Below are 18,479 nucleotides of genomic sequence, written 5' to 3'. Positions count from 1 at the left end.
GAACTCACTCTGTAGACCAGGCTGGCCTCGAACTCAGAAATCTGCCTGCCTCTGCCTCCCGAGTGCTGGGATTAAAGGCGTGCACCACCACGCCCGGCTTAAAATGTGTAACTCTTATGTTATCATTTTGTCTACAGCTAAATTTTGTTGAATATCATGTCATTTGGATTGATGGTATCATGTTGTATAAATAAACATGCAAATCCGGAAGGTCATGTATTTGTACTAATGATGCTTTATATGGACGTTTGCTTTATAAGGACGGCATTTGTTTTCTATGGATGTAGACAAACATGTAGCCCTCATTTGTAAGTGCCTTCCATATGAATAAGTGTTTGTCTCTGATGTCCTGTGTAACCCAGTCACCTTAAATTGAGAGCACTGCTGTCTGACTGTTTCCCTGCTCTCTCTACCGCTGTGAAATCATCTGCCGTGTTTGGTGGCACATCATTCATTCATTCATTCATTGTGTGTGGGTGTTCTGCATGCTGGTATTTCTGAGCACCATGTGCCCAGAGCCAAAGGAGGCCAGAAAAAGAGTTCTCTGGTTCCTAGGACTGGAGTTACAGGTCGTTATGAGTCACCAGGGCGGTGCTGGGAATCAAACCCAAATAGAAGAGCATCCAGTTCTCTTAACCACTGCGCGTCTGTCCAGCCATGCTTGTAGTTACTTTGACCAGTACTCTCCTGATGGATGCTTATTAGCAATATTTTAATGCTGTAAATCCCCTTGCATAGACATCTAATGAAATTCTGGAAATGAATTCTTAAGTTCTGTTCCTAGAAGGGAAAATGCTTGATACATATTTCATACAATTAGAATATTTGGTTAAAATTTTAGTAGGAAGATTTTATATATATGTATATATGAGTGTATATATATGTACACATACACACACACACTCACACTCAAATATGCACACATACACTTATTATCTTTTCCAAATGGTTCCCTCTGATAATTCTTAGATGTTCATTGGTTTCAGTATTAGACAAACATAATAGGTTCAGATGCCTCATCTAACACCTTTCATGTAAAGGGAAGTTTTCAGTCGTGAAAGACAAGAATAAGCTTTATTAATTTCAAACCTGCATATAAAGAAATGTAAATAGCTGTTTGTGGAGGTCTTTACCTGTGAATCCAGCACTCTGGAGACTGAGGCAGGAGAATCTCCAGTGTTTAAGGCCAGTGTGGACTACATAGACTGATGCAAGACAAAGAAAAGAATGAGGAAAAAAAAACCTACAAGGTTAGCTGACTAAATCCCTGCACCAGACTGAGCCCAGCATCAACATTCCATCGGGGACTGGGGAGGGGCTCCTGAGACCCCACCTCTTCCTGAAGAGCTGTAGGCAGTTAACAGTTGCTGGGAGACAGCAGTCACATTGGTTGTAGCCACTGGTAAGGTACCCAGCTCAAGCAAAGACCCCCCCCCTCCTCATGCTCTTTCAAGCAGCATTAAGTTCAGTAGGGCAGCAACAACCCCCACACCTTTGCTTGTCAGGAGGAAGAATGGCTGGGCAGTGCCGGGAGGGGGTAAGGGAGGGTATGAGTGGGCCGGCTACCTGTGTGGCACTGTGATGAGAGGATAAGTTAGCTCTAAGGATGTAGCTGGTTACATCATAATTGGACTGATTTTATCTTCCTATGTACTTAGTTCTTCCTCTGTCTAATTGATTTCATCTAATGTTGAAACAAAATGTCAGAACCTTGAATATATTGACTTGATTGCCATTATAAGCTCATGTGTCCAGGGCAACGTCACTGTTGTAGAACAAACACTAGACATTGGCTAGGTCTTTAGAATTGTTAAAAACCTGAGTATAAAGTTGAACATTACCTGTTAGAGATTTTGGGGTAAGTTTCCTATTGTAAATCCAGAATCAGCTTTGAAGCTTGCAGCTGGCTCTGTTAATCTGAGTCCTTACTTTTTCTAACTCTGTCAGATTTATTTTCTACTTTATAAACCCTAAGGACAGCCTGGCGTGCCATTCTCAGGAAGTCCATACATCTCCTATGACAGTTTCTCATTGCTCTAAAGGTCCCACCTTGACTAAACTGGCTGGCCAGCAAGCCTGTGGACCATTGCTTCTCCAGTGCCAGGGGTGATAAGCATCTGCCACATCTGGCATTTTTATATGGATCAGGTCCTTATGCTTGTAGAGGAGGGTGCTATTATCAGCTAAGCTCTCTACCCCTGCTGTACATCTCCACCTCAGTTACTGGCTTTGGGATACTTCTTGACCTTATTAGTTCTCTGTGAATCAAGATATTTGGTTCCTTTATTCTTTTGGACTGTAATTGCTTATGTGCTGGTAAAAAATGGAAAGGGAGTGTGGTGTGTGACTCTGTGTCTGTGTGTCTGTGTGTGGTGGATGAGACTGATGTAGGTGGATGGAAACACTGCTTTAGATAGCCTCACTAGTAAAGTGGGTTACGCTATACAGGCCAGTTAGAACAAACTATGTAAGACATTTAGCGACTCAGTTGAAGAGACCTCTGGGGCTCAGAAATCTGAGTAGGCACATTGGCTGTTGCTACAATTAAGTTTACTCTTTTGTCAGTAATTTGTTTGTAATTCAACTAAGCGTCCGTTTGATTGGGGGTAGCCACAAAGTCCACATTTATTATAGTATTGGGAGTTAAAATCACTGATCGAGTTGTAATGTGTCTGTCGTATATAATTCTGCAGAATGGAAGCTTCTTGCCTTGAGCTGGCCTTGGAAGGAGAACGACTATGTAAATCAGGGGACTGCCGTGCTGGCGTGTCATTTTTTGAAGCCGCAGTTCAAGTTGGAACTGAAGACCTCAAAACACTCAGTGCTATTTACAGCCAACTGGGCAACGCTTACTTCTACTTACATGACTATGCCAAAGCACTAGAATACCACCACCATGACTTAACTCTTGCAAGGTAATTTCAGCCTTTCATATTCTAAGTTCACTCTTAAAACAAAACCTTCTGTTCACCAACAATATATCTGAAGTGTTCTAATTTATGATATTGCTTTTGAAAACTAACTTTTAGGCAAGCTAGTAATGGAGCAGCCCTAGAGTTTAGTTAAATGCATGAAAATTAACTAGGGAAAACTGTTTCAATTTGTATTTAAAATAGGTTCCCAGATGAATGCATTTTATCTTGGGTCACTTGTCCCCTAGGAAAACTGGTCTTTTACGTCTTTATCTCTTAAGTTTTAAAAATAGTTTTAACATCATTTGTTTTTCAAATTTATTTTCCAGGACTATTGGAGACCAACTTGGGGAAGCTAAAGCCAGTGGCAATCTTGGAAACACATTAAAAGTGCTTGGGAATTTTGATGAAGCGATAGTGTGTTGCCAGCGACACCTGGATATCTCCAGAGAGCTTAATGACAAGGTAATAAAGATGATGGGCCAAGTGACGGTGACTTCACTGAAGTTTTGTGTTCTAGCAATACTTCCATGGTTTGCCTACAAAGGAAGGTGTTCATAGACAAAAGTCAAAGGTATTTTTAAAATAGGAGAAGCAAATAGCAAAAGAACCTTCTTTGTGAGTGAAATCACGTGTTTGACTTTCTGTGGATGGGCACTGGGGGAGGGGGGGGAACCCGTCCTTTCCTTGATAATAGTACTGGGGATGTTGTACACATGGGGCTGGTGAGATGGCTCACTGGGTAAGGACACTTGCTGTGCAAGCCTGGTGGCCTTGCTTCATTCCCGGAACCTGCAGAAGGCTGGAAGGGGCACACTCCGAGTACCACGTGTGCTTCGGCATGCTCACCGCCCACACACATCGTGCACACACGTGGGGATAGCACGTTAAGTCAGTACGTGGCAGAAGCCATGAGAACCCCCTGGCCTCTGACTTCAGAATGTAAGCTCCGTTGACTTCTCCATCTAGGTGGGAGAAGCAAGAGCACTCTACAATCTTGGAAATGTCTATCACGCCAAAGGGAAAAGCTTTGGTTGCCCGGGGCCGCAGGATTCGGGAGAGTTTCCAGAAGACATGAGGAATGCCCTACAGGCAGCTGTGGATCTCTATGAGTGAGTACAGTGTGGTCCTGTAGGCCCAGGCGCCTTTTACTCAGGAGATTTCCAAGTTTCTATGTAAAAATTGTGAGCTGATTAATTGGCTCGGGTAGCACATGCCTCTCCTCCCTGTTTGAAAGTAGCCTGGTCTACATCCTGAATTCCAAGACAACATATTGTGACCCCCCATCTCAAACAAAATCAAAACCAAGTACTGCAATTAATTAATTAATTAAAAGGGTAATATGAAGACTAGAAACAGTTGTTTAAATGTTATTAGTGCCATAAATCTACAGTTTCACTGAAACTGCGGACCAGTGCCCCTTAGTGGTAAAAGCAAGAAATATCAGTGCTTAAAATTATTTGGGGTAAATTTAGTGTTTGACCAGTAGAGCTTCATAGACTTGCTTAGCTATAAGGCTTCAAGATCATCTTTTGATGACGCTTAGTAAAGATCTACAGTAAATGTTTTAGCAAATAAAGAATCCAGCCATTTCACAACTGCCCCGCCTCAGAATGTTCCTTTTAGCCCTTGCACATTATATATAAGCTAGCTTCTTTCTGATGAGTGGAATTAACCCTAGGGCTAGAGTTATAGCTCTGTGGCTAGTCTTGCCTAGGCCCTGGCCTTACATCCGCAGCTATGAGAAGAACAAACTACCTGTAAATGAGCTAAGAACTTTTCCTAAACTTACATTTTCACCACCTTTTGTCATCACTAAGGGAAAACCTGTCGTTAGTAACTGCTCTAGGTGACCGAGCAGCCCAGGGACGAGCCTTTGGGAACCTTGGCAACACACACTACCTCCTCGGCAACTTCAGGGATGCAGTTATAGCTCACGAGCAGGTAATCAGAAGGGCTGGGAGCCTGGTCATCTCCTCCATCAGGGGTGGGGGCCATGACCGGATGGTCTTCAGTTTTGTTGTATCTCTGATAAAAGCTTTCTCTTCCAGCGCCTCCTAATTGCAAAGGAGTTCGGAGATAAGGCGGCTGAGAGAAGAGCTTACAGCAACCTCGGAAATGCATACATATTCCTGGGTGAATTCGAAACTGCTTCCGAATACTACAAGTTAGTCAGATATTTTTTTGTGGGTGAATATCAAATGAGTAACTGTGCATCCTGTAAAATCGTATTGGCTCTGGAGCTGAAACCAGGTTTTGATAATGTGTGCCAGCATCAGGGCCAAGGCGCCCACACCTGTCTCACCTGTGGCAGGCGTCAGGTCCTGGATTTGGGGTTGTTGTGAGAACTGGGTAGAAGGATGTGTTAAGAACTCAGCACCTACTGCTAAGTACTTACCTGGTACACAGTGCTCAAGAAACACTGTGCCCCTGTTTTATTGTTTTCTGAGACTCTCACCTGGCGTCCTTGAATTGGCAATCCTGTCTCTATCTCCTTAGTGTTGTCATTGCAGACGCATACACATGTAGCCTTTCACCTGATACGTGGAGGCAGCTGTGTGACTTCCGCTATGTTTATTTTTCTCTTTAAAACTTTTTGTCTAAAGTTGTAAACTTCTCAAGTCTTTTATGAGCCTGTTTAGCATGTGTGGTGTGCATGCTTTCTCTCACTCGATTAGGAGCTATACAAGAGGCCAACTTGTCTGAAGATAAAAGTTTTCAGAAAACATAAGTCTTAGTGTCTGTCGCCAAGTTTTTTCTCTACTGCCACAGCCTCTAAGCCAGCGTTTACCCTTCTGCCAGCATTGACTGTCACCAATGAGGAGGCATCTGTGTCAGAGTCCCTCTAGCCCAGCAGCAGGGGAGCAAGGTTTAACCTGCTTCTAGTTGTTACCCTGTGCCTTCTGGACTGTTCAGGGTTTTCTCTGCTTAGTGGGTTTTGAACACTCATCCAGACTGAACTAAAGCACAGGGCATGATTTGTGTTGGTGTTTTAGAGATTCTCATGTGACAGAATTTAGACAACAGCAACAGCAACAACAACAAAAAAACAATCCTAGCTTTTTGGTGTATGCCTTTCTAAGACCAGTAATCTAGTCCCATTCTTAGGAATGCCTTTCTTTAGTAAACTTTCTCTATTTTTTTTTTTTTTTTTTTAAAAAAGTCTGGCACATGCCCTTAAGCGGTATGGGCAGATGCATCTCTCTGAACTTGATGCCAACCTCATTTACAAAGTGATTTTCAGACCAGTTTGAGGTACACAGTGAGACCTGTCTCAGATAAAGAGAAAAGAAAAAGCTAAAGTTGTTTTAGACCATCTAAAGCATTAAAGGATGCTGTCTGTCTTTAAGTATCTGCCTATGGTTAATATTTGTTGGTTGATTATTGATTAGCTGAGTGGTCCTCAACCTTCCAGTGCTGCGATCCTTTAATACAGTTCTTGATGTTGTGGTGACCCCCAACCATAAAACGATTTTGTTGTTACTTTGTAGCTAGTTTTGCTAGTTATGAATCATAAAGTAAATATCTGATATGCAGGATATCTGATAGTCGCTCCCTGTGAAAGACATGAATACATGTAAGTTGTTGACAGCGCAGAGGGGAGAGCTTCTACGTATTTGAAATACCTGTTTTCTCTCTAGAGGCTTGGAGCTCATGCTTCTGCACTCTTGTATGTCGATGAATTGTTAAGACTCAAAGTCTAAATCCTATTGTTGTTTTAGTTTTACTTTAAAACATCTTTTCACTTTTTCTAAAGTAATAGAAAATATATTGGACCCTCATACAGACTTATTTAAAAGGCAGCAAAAAGCAACAGAGATGGAAAATGTTAATATTATGATTCTTAGGACCAGAATTTAGAATGAGCGTTATGTAAATTGGTTTCAGGAAGACACTGCTGCTGGCTCGGCAGCTTCAAGACAGAGCAGTGGAAGCCCAGTCTTGCTACAGTCTTGGGAATACGTACACTTTGCTTCAGGACTACGAGAAGGCCATCGATTACCACCTAAAGCACTTAGCAATCGCTCAAGAGCTCAAGGATCGGTGAGTTCTGCACCCTGCTCCTGAGTTCTGGGAAACGCAGTTGCATCAGTGAATTCTGGCTTTCCCCCTGGCTCTTTCTAGTTGTCACCTTCCTAAGGACTGTCCTGTTTGATGAGACTCCACTGCATGTTACTCTTTTTTTTTTTTTAATTATTTGTATTTTATGTACATTGGTGATTTGACTGCATGTATGTTCACGTGAGGGTGTTGGATCCACTGGAACAGGAGTTATAGACAGTAGTGAGCTGCCATGTGGGTGCTGGGAATTGAACCCAGGTCCTCTGGAAGAAGACTCTTAACCACTGAACTATCTCTCCAGCCCCGCATGTTACTGTCTCAAGGGCCAGCCTGTGGTTGAGGATTAGTGGGGATGCATAGGATTTTGAGTATGAGTGAGTGACCAGGTCACAAGCTCAGCTGCCTTCCCAAAGTTGTCCTGTGTACCTCAGTGGGCATTGCGGAGAACTCAGACGATGCTGAGGTCAAGGGATACCTGCCACTCAGCTCCAGCAGTGTCGCCTGTGGGGAACATGGGTCCTCAGTAGAAGTTAGAAGTCCTGTGACGGAGATGGATCTGCCTGTTGAGTGTTGGTGACTAAATCGATTGTTTTGGTTTGTATTTATTTATTTTTATTGTTTTTCCTTATATGGAAAACATCTGTGAAAGGTTAGTCTGCAGTATTTACTTGAGAAGATAGATTTTTTTACCTCACTACAAGAAAGAACTTTTCAGCGTAGTTACTCAAAATGAAGTAGATGTAGGGGAGTGAGCAAGTTTTGCTAACTGTTCCCACCCTCATTCCTGGGTTCAGACTACACCAAATGCTTACTGATAAGGCTGTAATAGGAAGATAATGTGGTTAGGTACAAGTCCTCTCCCGGGGAATTGTTGTTTCATGATGCAATGAGTGTGTGTGTGTGTGTGGTTGTTGTGGTTGTTATGAGACAGATCTTACTGTGTTAGCCCTGGCACTATGTAGACCAGTCTAGCCTCAAACTCAGAGCTCTGCCAGCCTCTGCCTCCTGAATGCTGAGATTAAAGATCTGGCCACTGTGTATTTTTAAAGGATCTTTCCACATTTTAATATTTGACTTTGAGTTTGGTACTCAGTATTCTCATTTCTCTGCCTAGAATCTCCATTGCTCTAGCTGAAAGGTTAAGCCCAAAGCATGCTTTATATCTTTAATCATTGCTGGGTCACCTTACCCTCTGTGAGGACCTCTTTTCGGATAGCTCCGTGTTAATGTTGAGTTCTGTTTCAGGATTGGTGAAGGGAGGGCGTGTTGGAGCTTAGGAAATGCATACACAGCTCTGGGAAATCATGACCAAGCAATGCATTTTGCTGAAAAGCACTTGGAAATTTCAAGAGAGGTATGAAACAAAAGAAATCACTGTGTGTCCTGTTAGAATTTACAAGTCAGTGACGGGGTGGGGTGTTTTCCCAGTGTTCAGAGAGCTGTGTAAACAGACAGATGACTGTATTGCCTGGATCTAGGGAGACAGCACGGTGAGCTGAGCCACGTGGGGCTAGGATGCTATTACTCCATCCTCCTACCCTTGTTTCATGGCATAGTTTTTAAAGAAAAAGTCGGTTAGAACCAAGGACTGACTGGCTCGTGTTACACCTGATGGGTGCTTGAGCTTAGATACCTCTTCTGAGCTTTATGTCCCTCGCATAGGAAATGGGAATGGCCATAGATACTATGGAAGTTGGGTATGCATGTATATATGTATGCATGTGTGCATACACACACGTGCATGGTGAAGTGATGTCACTCTGACGTAGAAAACACTTATGGTTACAGGTTGGGGACAAAAGTGGTGAACTGACTGCGCGGCTGAACCTCTCAGACCTGCAGATGGTTCTTGGTCTGAGCTATAGCACAAATAATTCCATGATGTCTGAGAACATTGAAATTGATGGCAGCTTACATGGTAGGTAGCACCCTGAAAACCCCACTTCTTTGTGCTTAAGGTTTACTTTACATTCAGAAAAATTAAAAAAATAAATCTTTTTTTTTTTTTTTTTTTTTGGTTTTTCGAGACAGGGTTTTTCTGTGTAGCCTTGGCTGTCCTGGAACTCACTCTGTAGACCAGGCTGTCCTCGAACTCAGAAAAATTGCTAGGAAGCATGTCAATTGTTCGTAGAGTGCGCGTGTGACAAAGTGTAACTTCTCCCACCCTTCTTGGTTTTTCAGTTCAGTTAACCTGTCAGCATATAGAACATAGCATTTTATAGTTCTTACTGAGAACACAGGAATACTGAAGATATAATTATCTACTTTGGTTAAAAAATATATATTCAAATGCTGTTAAATTAACTTATAGGGTAATTCAGAAGTGTATAAATATGAAGGTGCTAGAACTGAAACCTTTGTCTACCTTTTTTTATTTCAAATAGTTATAATATATTTGGTTTTTAGTAAACACCACCCATTTCACTTCTAGTAAAACAGCTTAGGGTTGTTGTCTCTTTTTTAAAGTCAGGAAACCATCTACCTGTATTGATCAGCTGCTCAGACCTTGACTCTGAAATACATTTTTTTTTTTAAAGATTTATTTATTTATTATATGTAAGTACACTGTAGCTGTCTTCAGACACTCCAGAAGAGGGCGTCAGATCTTGTTACGGATGGCTATGAGCCACCATGTGGTTGCTGGGATTTGAACTCCGGACCATCAGAAGAGCAGTCGGGTGCTCTTACCCGCTGAGCCATCTCACCAGCCCTCTGAAATACATTTTTCAAGCTTGGCTCCATGAACCACAGGCACGGCTGAGTGGGTAAAGCACCTGCTGACAAGCCCTGTGACCCAGATCCAAGCCCCAGAACCCTTGTGGTAGATGGAGAGAACCGGTTCCTAGAACCAGCACACCCCAACAGTATATAAATGTAGTTTTTAAAAATGCCTTGCTTCCTAAGCTTCAATTCACACTCGAGGGCTGGAGAGTGGCTCAGGGTTAGGAGCACTGGCTGCTTTTCCAGAGGTCCTGCGTTCAAGTCCCAGCATTGACTTAGCAGCTCAGAACTGTAACTCCAGCTCCCAGGGATCTGATGCCCTCCTCCTTCAGCACCAGGCACAAATGTGTACAGACATGGGCAGGCAAAGCATTCATATACAAAAAAAAAAAAAAAGAGAGAGAATGGAATTCTTGGTCTGAAAAAGTATCAACAAGAATGTTTCAAACTTGAAAGCCAATGGGAAAAATTAACTTTGTCATTGGCTATTTTTTTCTCTAAACTAGGAGAGGTAACAATGAGAAATCCATACTGATAATCAAGATATTCATAGAACATTCCATAAGAGATTCTAAAGTGAGGGATGTGGAATACATAGCCATAGCCGTTGTGCTTAGTAATTGGATAAACTGAAGTTTTCTGTGTTTGACTTGCGAGTCGTACGTTGTAAGAATTCTCATCGTCGGGCTGGTGAGATGGCTCAGCGGGTAAGAGCACCCGACTGCTCTTCCGAAGGTCCAGAGTTCAAATCCCAGCAACCACATGGTGGCTCACAACCATCCGTAACAAGATCTGATGCCCTCTTCTGGAGTGTCTGAAGACAGCTACAATGTACTTACATATAATAAATAAATAAATCTTTAAAAAAAAAAAAAAAAAGAATTCTCATCGTCGAGCATGTCTCCTCATGACCCCCTCTCTGTTCACACCCATGCTAGTGTCTCCTCCTCCTTACCAGTCACTGAGGCCCCATGGTTAGCGTAGTGCCCTTGTCTAGATCTGCAGTGTTTCCTATAGCTGACCACTCCCACCTGCCTCCTCCACACGCAGGCTGCACAGCTGCACACGGCCGGCTCTCCACTCACAGCTCTTTGCGCTCCTCTTCATGCTCCAACAGACACATCTGCAGTACCCAGGATGCTCTTCCTCTTCCTCCTCTCCCTCGCAGTTCACTGTCTGTCATTGGAGCAGATCTCATGCTTCTTCCTCCTTTTCAGTGCCTTCAGTAGGACACTTTAGAATGGTAGAGAAGTTCTCAGGGCAGGAAGATGCTCAGCGGTTAAAAATACCGGCTGCTTCTCCAGAAGACCCAGGTTCCATTCCCGGGACCAACATGACATCCAACACCTGCACTCACTGTTAAAATTTGGTTCTTTAAGAAGGTGAGCAAATCTACACCCTTTTTAGAAAGAGAAAGGGTGAAAGACAGAGAAGGATGTGCAGACTGAACAGGGGAGAGTGCAGAGTAATTTTAGGACAATCCATTTCAAAACCTGGGGGAAATATCAATTTCTAGAATCATAACAATAGGTCAGTAATTAAAAGTCTTCCCTTGCTGGGTGGCGGTGGTTTCCGCCTTTAATCATAGCACTGGGAGGCAGAGCCAGGCAGATCTCTATGTTCAAGGCTAGCCTGATCTACAGAGTTCCAGGACAGCCAGGGCTACACTGAGAAAGCCTGTCCTTTTTTTTTTTTTAAGATTTATTTGTTTGTTTTATGAAAGTCCTGAGTGCTGAGGTTATGCACGAGCCTACTCTCAGGTGGTCAGAATGCACGTAGCGTGCCTCGCATAGCAAACATCAAAGCTAAGCAGTGCACTAACTGTGCAGTGTCGGTGGAATTCTCTGGTGATCCGGAAGCTGCCTCCCACTCACAGCTGCCCAGACCATGAGAATATCCTGCTGTGTTTACCTGTGGTAAGATCCAAATTCAGTAAACAGTTCCTGCTGAATGAATCATTGTTATATCATTTAAAGTGAAAAAAGTTCAAAGTGAATCATAAGCCAGGGACCATCTGGATAACTGTCTACAACATCTTACAGATCACTGAGAAACTTCATCAACCTTAGAAACATATAAACAGTACAAGACGGATAACTGAGAGACCAGCTTCACTCATGAATGTAGATTCAAAACTCCTAAAAACAAAACAAAACAAAAATCCAGGAAAGTTATTTTAAAGCAGACAGGTTTTAATGGAGGGTGCTGGATGCCTCTGCAATTTTGTTTGAGTGACTACAGACCCTGGAGTCAAAGTTCCTGATGATGCACAGCGTGCTCTGTTATTGCACTTTCCCACTGCCATCAAATACGCAAGGTTTCATCTAGTTGTAAGACGGAAAATAAAAGGATGAGAAAGGTTTATTATACCAGGCCTAACCAAAAGGAGATAACCGTGTTATACTGGATCCCATGTACTTAAGATACAAGGGCTGGGCTGGGCCAAGCCGGGCTGGGCCAGGCCTCTGTAGTCAGGTCGCTTACCTAGTGTGTGCCAGGTCTAGGCTCTCACACTGGGGGAGAAATGACACAATGACAAAGATGGGACTTATGTATAGTAGGACTTAAACAAAGAGATTTATACACTGGCCATATCTTAAAGCTGGGTGGTAGGCATCGGGTACCCTTATATTACGCCTTTTGTTGGAGGTGGTGCTTTGTGACTTGTTTTGAACAAGGTCTTGCTCTGTAGCCCAGTCTGTCCTTGAACTCACTATATAATCAGACTGCCTTTAAATTTTGATCCTCCAGACTCAGCCATCTGAGTGGTTGTCTCTAAGTCATGTACCACCCTGTCCAGCTATATTATGCCTTGAAAAATACTGCTTAGGGGCTGGAGAAATTGCTCAGTGGTTAAGAGCACTGACTGCTCTACTAGAGGACCTGGGTTCAGTTTTCAGTACCCAAAAGGTGGCTCACAACCATCTGTAACTCCAGTTCTAGGGGAGCCAGACAGACCCGTGGTACAGACTTTCATACAGACAGGACACCCATACATATAAATCTTTAGAAAAACTACTGCTTGCTTTTTAAAGGATTGCAGTCATAGAAACTCTGAATTAATATTTAACAGTCTTACTGAAAAGCCATTTTTGAGAAACTTTGCTTTTTTTGGGTTTTTTTTTTTGTTTGTTTGTTTGTTTGTTTTTTTGACTTGTGTCCTGACTCAGTACACACTAGAGCCTATCTGGAAATGGGGGAAAACCCTGTGTAGAAGTGGGGAATTATTTTCAGTTCCCTCAGAATTGAAGGCCTGCAGCTTTCCCATGACTTTACTTACTTGGACCACGGGACACTTGGGTTTCTTTGAGGCTACGTGGAGGATAGAGAGCAATGATTATAAAATGCCTTTTCTAAATCAAGGGAAATATGAGTAACCAGTGGTTACTTTGCAACCAAAAGGCGTCTTCTGACATCAAAGCATTTTAGAGGGACTGTTTTCATGAACAGTGGGAAATAATTACTCTTCAAAAAGTGAGTGTGCCTTCCATGCAGATTTGTGAATCATATGGTAGAATAGAATCATGGGGTGATGCCAACGGTGCGTTCTGAAGGGTTCCTGGTTTATTTGAGTTAATTTGTGTTTCTTTTTTTCTTCTTCTTCTTCTTCTTCTTCTTCTTCTTCTTCTTCTTCTTCTTCTTCTTCTTCTTCTTCTTCTTCTTCTTCTTCTCCTCCTCTTTCCTTTCTTTCTTTCTTTCTTTCTTTCTTTCTTTCTTTCTTTCTTTCTTTCTTTCTTTCTTTCTTTCTTTCTTTCTTTTTTTTCTTTTTAACAAAGGTGCAGGCGCCAAACTGGGACGAAGACACAGTATGGAGAACATGGAACTTATGAAGTTAACACCAGAAAAGGTTGGCGGTCTCAGCTTTCACATTCCAGGAACTGTTAAGTGAAAGCGTTTAAGCCTTGTCCTCTGTGGATAGCACTAAAGTGTTTGCTTTTAAGAAGAGCCAGGAAAAGTCCAGTGCCAGGGGGACGAACAGCATGCTGTTGTGTGCTTAATAGAGATAAATGCATGTATACTTTATAGATTCATGCAGCAGTTCTGGGGAAGCACATAAGCAAAGTTACAGTTCCTGCTTCCGCAGCGTACTTGGGATAGGCTAGAAATGTTTTATAGGCTATTTTGAACTGTCTGAACATTTTCCCTTGTTAAAAAACAGGTCTTCATTGAGCGCATACCAGGTAGCATAAAAGCAAGAGCAGTCCTTCTTGTCATTCAGCTACGTCAGTACAGAGCTATATGTGTGAACATGTATGTGTATGTGCGCGCGTGCGCGTGCTTCCCCAGGCCACACGTGTGGAGGTCAGAGAGCAGCTTCAAGGAGTCAAGTCTATTCTTCCAGCTTGAATAAAGAAGGCATTTATTTGTGCCAGGAGGTTGGAGGGCCCCTTGTGGGAGTTGGCTCTCCATCCTGTGGGTCCCAGGGTCATTAGCTTTGGCAGCAAATAGCTTTACCCACTGAGCCTTATCCAGCCCCCACCTTGCTTTTTGGGACAGTGTCTGTTCCCTACTCCTTCTCCTTCCCTCCCTCTTCTTCTATCCCAAGCTAGCTGGCTCACAAGCTCCTCACTGATTCTCAGGTGTCCACCCCCCCATACCACACCCCAATCTGGGATTACAGATATGCAGTGCTGCTGGTGTGTGTGTGTGTGTGTGTGTGTGTGTGTGTGTGTGTGTGTGGTTCTGAGGCTCACAGCAGCAAGCTTTGGTGGATGTCGAGGACAGCTTTCAGGAGTTGGTTCTCTCCTAATGCTGGATCAGACTCCGGACTCAGGTCTTCAGGCTTGCATAGCAAGCAGGCACGCTTATCTGCTGAACCATCCTGCTGGACCTGAAGAATTACTCATGTGGGCTTTTTCCTCCATAATACAGTTAACAGTTAATTATTTCATTATTCTCAAGGTATAAATAAGGAAGCAGAAGGCTGGGATCAGGTGCTTCCTGGGGAAATGGGGACAGTGTGAGGGAAGAGAAGTGTGAAGGCGCTGTCTCCTCTCTCATTTCACTGATCAGATTTTGCTGAGTATTAGATTTTTGGTTTAGGTGTGTAGGTAGAGCATGCTTGATACCCTGAGTGTACACACACACACACACACACACACACACACACACACACACCATGCATGCACCCCCAACACCAACAAAACACCGAACAACAAGAATAATTTTTATTCTTTGATAATTCCGTGTATGTGTATCATGCATCTGGGTCATTTTCACCTCCATTCTCTTCCCTTCTCCTCCCACTCCTGCTGAGTCCTTTCTTCTCAAGAAAGTCTCCTTCTCCTTTTATCCCTTTAAAAGAAAGAATTCTTGGTTAGAAATAACTTGCCCTCATAATTTTTAAGGCATAGTTCCACTTGAGTTTTTTTAATTTTATTAAAATGGATTTTGAGGTATAGTTTAATGTTCTTAAATCCAGGCCATTTTTTTCCCACTTATAAGACCATGAAGCTGCACAGAGAGACCGTGTCTCAAACAAAGAGATCACAAAGTTCCCTCTAGCATGTAATTGCCCCTTACCACTGTGCCTGCCTGGCTAGCTACATGCCTCACTCCTGTCAGCTGTGGAGCAGGGACTAGCCTGCCGCTTTGTACCTCACAGGGGACTCTCCTAGGTTGGCGGAGCTGTTCTGTGTTTTGATTAGAGTGAGTTACACGGTTCCCAGTGGTACACATAGTACTTGCCATGAACCTTCTGTGATGAGTTCGAGCTCAAGTGTAGAGTGTACGCATGAACTGCATACTCTGCACAAACTTCCCTCCCCTCTATCAGGCTTCTGTGGTTGCTATGGCTGTATGGCTGTATAGCCTAGGCTGATGTTAAGTGTCCAATTCTCCTGCCCAATCCTGAGTAGCAGTCATTGCACCTGACTTGAACTTATCTGCCCAGTTTGTCCACTGAGAATTTACAAGTTTCTAGCTGTAACAGATTTTTATTTGATTCCCATCCAGAATAATACTTTTATCTTCTCTGACCATTCAAAATATATTTTTAAAGAATTTGGGTAAACTTTGTTTGTTTGTTTTTGTTTTTAACTCATAAAAACATTCACAGTATGCATTTGATACACAATGTTCAGTATGTTGAATGGATTCATTAAGATTGTGAGGCTAGGGGGCTGGAGAGATGGCTTGGCGGCTAAGAGCACTCACTGGCTGCTCTTCCAGAGGTCCTGAGTTCAAATCTCAGCAACGACTTTGTGGCTCACAACTATCTGTAATGGGATCTAATGCCCTCTTCTGGTGTGTCTGAAGACAGCTACAATGTGCTTATATACAATAAATCAATAAATATTTTAAAAGTATACTTTAAAAAAAAAAAAGATTGTGAGGCTAGCCGGGCACTGTGGTACATGTCTTTAATCCTGGCAGTAGGAAGGTAGAGGCAGGCAGATGAGTTCGAGGCCAGCTTGGTCTACAAACTGAGCACCAGGACAGCCAGGGAAGTTATATAGAGAAATCTTGTCTTGAAAAAACAACAACAAAGGGAGCTGAGGCCGAAGGTTCACAGGGCCAGATGAGTCACGTAAGGCTGCCTTCCGAGGCCCTACGTCTAAACACAAAACAGTAACAGCAACCACAACGAAAAAGCCTCCCAAGGATCTGTGACTGCCCCATCCTAATAGAACTGTGACGGTGGCTTTTCTCACTGTCAATCTGCAGGTGCCGAATTGGAACAGTGAAATTCTCGCTAAACAGAAACCTCTCATTGCCAAACAGTCTGCAAAGCTCCTGTTTGTCAACAGACTGAGGGGCAAAAAGTACAAGAGCGGCAGCACCTGCACTAAGGTTCTCCACGACGCCAGCAACTCCGTGGACCACCGCGCCCCACACTCTCAGAAGGTACGTTTCCGTCCGGAGCGCTGTAAGGCCCCCGTGGCATACTGTTTCCTTCTGTTCATTCGTTGTTGGTAAGCACATACCATGTATTAGTGAAAGAAAGTGTCTCTCTTAGGCTTTCCTGTTCCTCAGCTAGGGCCTGTTCTGTTCATAGAGAAGTTGTTCTCTGGTTTTGGACAGTAGTTACTACTGTTCTAAGTCACTGTCTGCAAAAGTACTGTTTATCTTGCTGTTGTTCTTTAGTAAGACTAACTCATGTTTGAAGCCAGAAAAACACTGACTTCAGATACAGCGATTTTTTTTTTTTTTAAATGAATCAGACCGTGTTACAGCACTGTCTCACCTAGTGGAAACAGAAGTCAGGGGATTTTTTTCTCTTCATAGATTTTTAAGCAAACACTCTTAGAGAAAAAATATATTTGGTAGCATCAGTTTTTTTTGTTTTTGTTTTTTTAAATAGTTCAGTCATTACCCCCCTCCCACAGTTCCTCATCCCACTCCTCCTCCCCCTGTCTCCAAGAGGATGTCCGCTCTACCCACCAGGCTTCCCTACTCAGGTCTCTCAAGGGTTAGGTGCATCTTCTTTCACTGAGGCCAGACCTGGCAGTCCTCTGCTGTATGTGTGTCAGGGGCCTTGGGCCAGCTGTTGTATGCTGCCTGGTTGGTGGCTCATTGTCAGAGAGCTCGGGGGTCCAGGTTAGTTGAAACTGCTGGTCTTCCTTCCTGTAAGGCCGCCCTCCTCCTCAGCTTCTTCCAGCTTTTCCCTAATTCAACCACAGGGGTTCCTGACTTGTACATATCTGCATCTAACTCTTTCAGCTGCTTGTTGGGCCTCCCAGAGGACAGCCATGGTAGCATCAGCTTTTATTTCATCTTATTATTGGAACCTTCACACACACCCCATTTCCACTCCCCAAGTCAGGGTTTCTCTGTGTAGCCTTGACTGTCCTGGAACTTGCTCAAGACCAGGCTGACCTGGGGCTCAAAGCTTCACCTGCCTCTGCCTCCTGAGTGCTGGTATTAAAGGGGTACACCACTACTGCCTGGCCATAACCACTTTTATATTAAGAAATTTATCTTAGGGTTTCTGTTGCTGTGAATAGGTGCCATGACCCTGGCAACTCTTAAAAAGGAAAACACTTAATTGGGGCTGGCTTACAGGTTCATTATCATCATAAGCATGGCAGCATGCAGGCAGACATGGTGCTAGAGAAGGAGCTGAGAGTTCTCCATCTGATGGGCAGTCATCAGGAAGAGAGAGGCAGACTGGGCCTTGCTCAAAGCCTACCCCCAACTACCCCAGCTGGAAGACTTTGTCCAACAAGGCCACACCTCCTAATAGCACTGCTCTCTATTCAGGTTATCACAAAAGTACACCAGTTTATTGGATTTAACTTACTCAGAAATAAAGGCACCACTGACTTAATGATCATTATTAAATAATTCCTTAAGCTTACTTAGCTATCCTCTATTCTGATAAACAGGATCCAAACTAAGTCAAAAAGAATATTCTTATAAGAGGAGCAACAATATGAACTAACCAGTACCCCCAGAGCTCTCTGGGACTAAACCACCAATCAAAGAAAACACGGAGGGACTCATGTCTCTAGCTGCATATGTAGCAGAGGATGGCCTAGTCGGTCATCAATGGGCGGAGAGGCCCTTGGTCCTGTGAAGGCTCTATGCCCCAGTATAGGGGAATGCCAGGGCCAGGAAGCAGGAGTGGATGGGTTGGTGAGCAGGGGGAAGGGGGTGGGGGGTTTTGGAGGGGAAACTAGGAAAGGGGATAACATTTGAAATGTAAATAAAGAAAATATCTAATATAAATAAATAAATATAGCTGGGCGTGGTGGCGCACACCTTTAATCCCAGCACTCGGGAGGCAGAGGCAGGCGGATTTCTGAGTTCATGACCAGCCTGGTCTACAAAGTGAGTTCCAGG

At 43.4% G+C, this 18,479-nt stretch overlaps 1 protein-coding gene across 3 annotated transcripts in view; it reads left to right on the top strand.

Moving 5' to 3' along the window:
• Gpsm2 (G protein signaling modulator 2) overlaps positions 1 to 18,479 on the top strand; it is a 41,952-nt gene that overhangs the window by 16,391 nt on the left and 7,082 nt on the right. For all 3 annotated transcript variants that reach the window (XM_021196087.1, XM_029537693.1, XM_029537692.1), the window contains 10 exons: positions 2,694 to 2,915; positions 3,242 to 3,377; positions 3,882 to 4,024; positions 4,733 to 4,856; positions 4,964 to 5,079; positions 6,801 to 6,956; positions 8,220 to 8,328; positions 8,763 to 8,892; positions 13,472 to 13,542; positions 16,362 to 16,541. In XM_021196087.1, coding sequence (XP_021051746.1) covers positions 2,694 to 2,915; positions 3,242 to 3,377; positions 3,882 to 4,024; positions 4,733 to 4,856; positions 4,964 to 5,079; positions 6,801 to 6,956; positions 8,220 to 8,328; positions 8,763 to 8,892; positions 13,472 to 13,542; positions 16,362 to 16,541 — 1,387 coding nt within the window. The remainder of the gene's footprint in view (positions 1 to 2,693; positions 2,916 to 3,241; positions 3,378 to 3,881; positions 4,025 to 4,732; positions 4,857 to 4,963; positions 5,080 to 6,800; positions 6,957 to 8,219; positions 8,329 to 8,762; positions 8,893 to 13,471; positions 13,543 to 16,361; positions 16,542 to 18,479) is intronic.

Source organism: Mus pahari, chromosome 4 (assembly GCF_900095145.1).
Source record: "Mus pahari chromosome 4, PAHARI_EIJ_v1.1, whole genome shotgun sequence".
In the NCBI taxonomy this organism is placed as follows: domain Eukaryota; kingdom Metazoa; phylum Chordata; class Mammalia; order Rodentia; family Muridae; genus Mus; species Mus pahari.
Note: the sequence above shows the minus strand (reverse complement) of the source record. Positions and strands in the feature narration are given on the sequence as shown.